The sequence below is a fragment of the Amphiura filiformis genome, chromosome 17 (genome assembly GCF_039555335.1).
Source record: "Amphiura filiformis chromosome 17, Afil_fr2py, whole genome shotgun sequence".
Taxonomy (NCBI): domain Eukaryota; kingdom Metazoa; phylum Echinodermata; class Ophiuroidea; order Amphilepidida; family Amphiuridae; genus Amphiura; species Amphiura filiformis.
The window spans coordinates 43,354,417-43,361,510 of record NC_092644.1 but is presented as its reverse complement, the minus strand read 5'-3'; the positions used below and the strand labels follow the sequence as shown (position 1 = coordinate 43,361,510).

Sequence of the window (7,094 nt, the reverse complement as noted above, 5' to 3'; positions counted from 1 at the left end):
TTTAACCCTTGGCTAAAACAATACCCTAAACAGGGATTTTATTCCTTGCATCAAATTTCATACCCTAAATTTTATTTCCGCGTATATTAGCAATTGCAATTTTGCAACCCTTTTCCCCAATATTTCATGTTTTTGACACCCTAAACGCGTTACGCGCGTATCGTGCTTACCCACGAAAAACTACCCTTTTTACGCGTTTTCATTATCGCGGATGGTGTACAGGCCACAATGGGAGGGGAGTGACCCCCCGGGGGAAAATGGCCCTTTGGAAGTTTCATTCACAGACCCAAGTATCATGATGCAGAAAATTTAGCGCAGGTGTATTGTTTGGTTCAATCATCTGCTGGCTGGACGGTCTTCTCTGATGGATCAAATCAACAACAAGTTAATATCATAATATGAAGAAAAAAACAGATAATATTTTCAGCTTCCCTATTAAGGGAGGATTGAGCAGTATTCAAGGTTTTCAGAACATGCCTTTGCAGTGATTATGAACACACTAATTTCATTTACCACAGGGTCATTGCACTTTCATTTGAAAATAAGGTCAAGGTCACAGGTCATACACGTTTGGATTACGATTGGAGTTGAATTCGGAAGACAAGTCACGAACCGAGCATGTAAGAATAAGTCAATAATATGCTAAATTAACCAATTTTCAGATAATTTCGGTTGTTACAAGATGTTGACGTTGATTTTGTCGATTGTCGCTTTGACTTTGTGTATTGTGACTCGCTCCTGCATGATGTATTTTGATGAGCTGAGTCTACTCTAACAAGGACATTAAAATTTGAAGCTTAAAACTAAATAAAAGCCCTGCTTAGGCTTACATTTCCATTAGAAATAGAATTGTATTTTTTTATATAAAATGTTAGTTTTCACTACATCAGATATGTCCTTTTTTAATTTGGGCCCAAACAGAAGAGGCAATAAAAAGAAAGCCGATATTTAATACCGGTATTCACTCAGTCGGACATCCGGGAACATTGTCCCCTTTGTCCCCTTTGCACTAGCGCGCGCATAGCAACCAGCTCGAGAAAGGGGAACTGCACATGCGCTGCACATGCGTACACTGGTTTTACAAGGTTATTTCCCCTTTGTGACGTCAGCCCGACCAAGAGAATACATAACATGTGCATGACACTAGTCCGAATAATCAGACCCAGAACAAAATATTAATTTCTGACATGATCGTGTACTGGGTCTGAACTGTTTCCATATGAAATCTTGATGGCAAATTGGACAATAGAAGCACATGGTTCTACGTGACAGCTTTTTAATCCCTATTCAGGTTACGTGAATCACGCTATTGTGGACCATCATTCTGATACTTGAGTGTTTGGACAAGCGGAGCGGTTTTTGTCTACCTCTCTGTTTGTAAACAAACCAGGAGGTCGAAATCGTCCTCCTCGCCGAATACGAAAGTCAGCGTAATAGTACGGCACTGGCATGACACTATATAGTATACTGAGGAAACCAGACAACTCGCCCCAAATACAACTCGCCCCAACGCCGATTGACATGATTTATGTGCGAATTTACGTACGTGCGCTATCACGTATACTAACAAGTTGTCAAATTTGACCGAAATTTTCAGCAATAATCACAAAATATTGCCAATTATTATGTTCATATATAGTTGTTCTGTCCCTGTCTAGCAGTTTGATAAAACCTTCTTCTAAGTTACGAATGCTAGAGAAGATATTCTCTGCGTACACTTATCATTGGGGCGAGTTGTACGTGAGACCAGTTTGTATACGTGGGGCGAGTTGTCCGTTGGGGCGAGTTGTATTTGGGGCGAGTTGTCTGGCATTCTTATACTGACTATTGACAGTCATGCAATCGCCAATCATGATCATGTGAGCACGAGCCACTCAAACTTGTCAACAACGACGTGAGTCGCATCAGTTCTTTTGATATGTCATGACTGCCCACATGCCTAGTCCGAATAATCAGACCCCAGAACAAAGTATTTTCTGACATGATCCTGTTCTGGGTCTGAACTGTTTCCATATGAAATCTAGATGGCAAATTGGACAATAGAAGCACATTCTACGTGACAGCTTTTTAATCCCTATTCATGTTACGTGAATCACGCTACTATTGTGGACCATCCTTCTGATACTTGAGTGTTTGGACAAGCGGAACGGTCTTTTGTCTACCTCTCTGTTTGTAAAAAAACCAGGAGGTCGAAATCATCCTCCTCGCCGAATACGAAAGTCAGCGTAATAGTACGGCACTACCACATGCCATGTACGTACTGTGTTATGCACATCGTGTACGTGGTTGACTAATATTTCAATCGTAATAGTAAAACGACGGTTCCTGCATTTGAAAAATATTGAGGGCGTCCTCCTCAGCAAATGTTATAATATATGGCTTAATTAAAACAAGCTCGGCAGAATCTTTACTCGAGAACTCTAGCTTCAAATTTTGCACACGATAGTTACGCATTCGATACTAGAGTGCATTGCTATCGTTTTTCGGTCGGACAGCGGTGCAAGTTTTTGAAAGTTATTTTGCTGAGTCAACTGTACGGTTAGTGCCGTACTATTACACTGCCTTTCGTATTCGCCGAGGAGGACAATTTCGACCTCCTTGTTTGTTTACAAACAGAGAGGTAAACAAAGGGCCTGTCAAAACTGTTCCGCTTGTCCAAATACTCAAGTATCAAAAGGATGGTCCACAATAGAGTGATTCACGCAACATGAATAGGGGATTAAAAAACTGTGAAGTAGGACCATGTGCTTCTTTCGATCATGTCAGATATTAATATTTTGTTCTGGGTCTGATTATTCGGACTAATGTACGGTATCTTTTGAGCAAGATTTGTCTATTTTGGACAGTCTAAAATTTAGCTGAAAGTGAAATTTTAGCAACATTTTTTATGCCTGTCGTGATCGGCTGTGTTTACTTCTGAAGTGGTCATGCTTCAGCGAATCCGACTAGATTTTGAATACAATGGTCTCTAGCCTAGAATGTGAAGCTATCGGTGAGCAAATTCTTGGCTAGATTTCTCGAGCAACAGAATCTCGGAAGCTGCATGTGGGTTGAACATGTTGAAGGGCCTTAGTTTATTGTATTCAAGTTTGACATTTTTTGTTATTGTCAAGATCATTGTGTGATAAATACAAATTTAAAGATGGCAAAGTAAACTGCACTTTGCACACGACACTCTCCACTGATCTTTGTTGAACTAATCCTTCACAACAGGAAAACTCTTGAGCTTTCATGAATCCCCTTTTCATCCCACTTTTCCTTCTTTCCTAATCACTGCCCAGCAGGTTATAGCCACGCTGGTCGGGGGTAGCCGGCACTAAAATTTTTTTATTTATTAAATTTGTAAAAAAATATTAGCCTCCAAAAAATTTGAGGGTATATACCCCCTATCCTATTCCCCGATCCCTCATGTTCGCTAAAAAGATTGTGCCCCTGAAAATAAAAAACGGTTTCACAATAATGCAAAAATAATGTTTCACACAAATATTTACTATGTGACGTGTTGTGTTCACTACCCATATCTTCGGATGATCTATCTGCGACCGCTGTCCCTATTTTTTGAAAATAAAATAAAAATATGTGAAGTAAAATTTTGTTTTTGATCACCAATGCGCGCAGGGGACGCGAGACAAACCTTTTTTTTCTTGGTCTAACCCATTTTGGAATAATGTTCATTCATTTTAAAGGGGTAGTTACTTTTTTTGATGTACTTATTACATATAGTGAGAGAACATTATTGTTATTTGTTTTACAGTTTAATAATCCAGATTCAAGATGTCAGACGACGATGATTACCCAGCAGTGAAACGTCAAAAGAAGCTGCACTATGGAGGACTTGATGAGAGACTGAGACAAGAAAGTAGCTCTAGCAAAGATGCTATTACCATGGGTGTGGATGCGGGAAATATCAACATGTCATCAGGTATGAGACAATGAGTTATCACTTAAACTTAATTTGTTTTGTACTAAAGTTGTTTGTTTATTTATGGACAATTTTGTCTTGTTAGGAAAGTACAGTACCAAGGTACAAATTTCATTTGAATGAAGTTGCATGTCATTTGAATGAAGTTGATGAATACAGTGTGATGAATGCCCATAGCACTGCGTGACGCAAGAGTAAATCTCTCTCCCTCCTGATTGGTTGGTATTTCTGACAATATCAATTGCAATTGATGCAGTGGGTTTCTTAGATATCTTTCATTTCATTTCATTTCATTTTATTTGCCAGAAAATACACATAATACAAAACAAAATTCATACAATATAAAAGTACAATACAATCATGATAAAATACATTTAAAAAAAATATGAAAATAATGAGGGAAATCGATTTTAAATTAAATACAATCGTTAAATTTAATTAAACAATAAATTGACATTCCTACCAATAAAATATCAACAGCAAAAAGGGGGGAGCATTTGGGTGAGGTGTGTAGATGAACAGGATACAAGTCAAGAACACAGGGACGAACAAGAACGAGAGTGCCCTGGCAGGGAAGACCAAATAGTAGCAAATGCCACTTTCAAAGTGGTCAACCTAAAAGCACTCCATGAAGAAACAGAACAAAAGTGCATGCATGCTGTTCTCCAACCATCTCATCCAAAGGCTCCAAATCTAAAGAAAAAGAAAATAATGATATTGCACATAATAAATTATTTACATTTACAATTAGTTAAGAATCAACCAGCCAGCTGGATTGTTTAAAATGTAATTTACACTTTTCCCGGTGCAGCAAAAAGTGCTTTATCTTGTTGGTTGAACCAGCTTCTGGTATGAATGATTCTGAGTTTCATTTTTAGGCATGTAGTTGAATTCATCTTTGAGATTCTTTATAATTAATGAAAATGTTGTTTTTCTTAGATTACCCTCAAAATTCACAGCAAGTTCTCCAAACATTAATTAAAAAGAATCACAAAATGTCTTTTAAAAACGAAACTTAAATTCAGCAAATTCCTTGATTTTGTATCAAGTTCATCAGTGATCAGTGAATAACATCATATTTAACTACCACATTTTGTTGAATGAATGTTACAAGAATAATGAATAGTTGCCTCACATGTATGACAGTAAACTCAAAAACATCTTTGCTGAACCTAAGGTAGTTGGAGTGACTAATTGCATGTCAACATTCAACTGCATCTTGTGTTAATGCAGATTCAGGGTATGAATTGAACCTGAGAACTCATGCACTGTAGAAGTGAGTACTTAAACGACTAGGCCATCTGCGATGATTGGCTGCTGATTTCCTTTTAAAACAAATGGATCACATAAACTGATGTCACCAAAGTGTCTCATCTTCTGGAGATAATTTGAACAACCTGTCTAATGTGTCACTTATGACCTTCACATCTTATTACAGGAGACACATTTGACTTGGAAGAACATGTGAGTGAGCAGAGGAAAGAACTCTTAGCTGAATTTGAGAGACGAAAAAAGGTAAGGTTGAGTGTCTAATTATCTAATATGTGACACGATCTGGTCGATGGGGGCCAAAGGCGGCAAATTTGAAATTCACAAAAGGCAAAAATATGGAGTAAAAAACAAGAAAATACATAAGAAAATACACATCACAAAACTTCAGAACTTTAAAACTAAGTATGCTAGATCTTTGGTGTTTTCAGTATATGATAGCCTGATGTTTTTAAGGTAATAATTATGGTAACTCAATTTTCAAAAATGCCTCCTTTGGCCCCCATAGAGCAGATCATGTCACATATTATGATCTTGTGATAAAATTAGCTTCTGGTTTTTACGCAATGCAACAAAATGTGTTTCTATAATATTGGATGCAGATTGAAATGTTGTTTGTTCTTTTGTCTCTTTGCCACAGATTCGTCAAATAACAGTGTCAACTGATGATGCAGAGGTCAAAGCACAACTTAGATCATATGGAGAACCAATATGTAAGTTGCAATAAGTTAAGTGATCCCCCCCTCAGCATGCCAACTACTGAACTGTGCAATACAGGAAGAAGAATTTACTGTGTGGAAGAAAAAGACACACTTGGTCAAGTTTGAAAAAAAAAACCTGATTTTAATTAATATGTTTAATTTAATTTTAATTAATATCTATTATATGCCAAAATGTGTGCACCCAATGTTTTAGGATTATGGGTAGAGTTAAGGATTAAGGTGAGGTTTTAGGGTTGGGATTAGAATTAGGCATTTTATGATAAGGATAAGGATTAATATGTATCTGATATATTGAGATTTAAATTGATTAAACATGAGATCTTTTAAAGTTGATCTTAGATAGATTTGTATTGAGAATGGTTTTGAATAACAACTCTTTAAACAAACAACCTGTAAAAATTGGTAGTTTTTCAATCAACATCTGAATGCAACTTGTTGATATGAAATATGTTAAATCCTGGCAATATGTTATACATTACTTTGATTCGTTTAGGTCTGTTTGGTGAAGGGCCAGCTGACAGAAGGAACAGATTAAGACAACTGATAGCAGAGGTTGGAGAACAAAATTTAAAACAAAAGAAAGAAGAAAAACAGAAGAAAGGGGTAAGAGTTTCGAAATAAAATGTAACGCACAGGCCTTGTCTTTTGAAAATTGCTGGCGAGTGACAAATCACTCTCCTCAAAACTTGTCAGGTGAGCTGTAGGCGAGTGATTTTAATCACTTGTATTAGTATTACACCAAATGTAGGCGAGTGATAAAAAGCTCTCCTCCGCTTCATTTTAAGCGAGTAATGGCGGTTGATCGCACTCACTCGCCTCAAAAGACAAGGCCTGGACGCATTCCAGCAAAATGTAACAAGACGGTCAATGCACACCATTTTGACTTGACTTTTAAACAGAGATGATCACAAAAGTCTAGTGACCACCCTGTTGCCAGTGACAATGTTGCATATCCACTGATCAGGATTACCCAATGACCACACCTTTACCAGTGACCATGGGGCAAGTCCACTGATCGGGGAAAATACAGTTACCTCCCCTTTACCAATAACCATGGTGCAATTCCACTGATGGGGAAAATCCAGCCACTGGTCTTTCCCAGTGACTGTCTCGCCAATTTCAGCGGGCTTTGAATGGGATGTAATAATACCGTAAAGACTCGACAGTTAGCATATACTATC

The 7,094-nt window shown here is 37.6% G+C and overlaps 1 protein-coding gene across 1 annotated transcript in view; it reads left to right on the top strand.

The window, feature by feature from the left end:
- Nucleotides 1-518: 518 nt before the first annotated feature.
- LOC140137840 (U4/U6 small nuclear ribonucleoprotein Prp4-like) overlaps nt 519-7,094 on the top strand; it is a 29,501-nt gene continuing 22,925 nt past the window's right edge. The window contains exons 1-5 of the mRNA XM_072159630.1: nt 519-620; nt 3,755-3,922; nt 5,361-5,437; nt 5,832-5,904; nt 6,407-6,516. Coding sequence (XP_072015731.1) covers nt 3,775-3,922; nt 5,361-5,437; nt 5,832-5,904; nt 6,407-6,516 — 408 coding nt within the window. The 5' untranslated portion in view covers nt 519-620; nt 3,755-3,774. The remainder of the gene's footprint in view (nt 621-3,754; nt 3,923-5,360; nt 5,438-5,831; nt 5,905-6,406; nt 6,517-7,094) is intronic.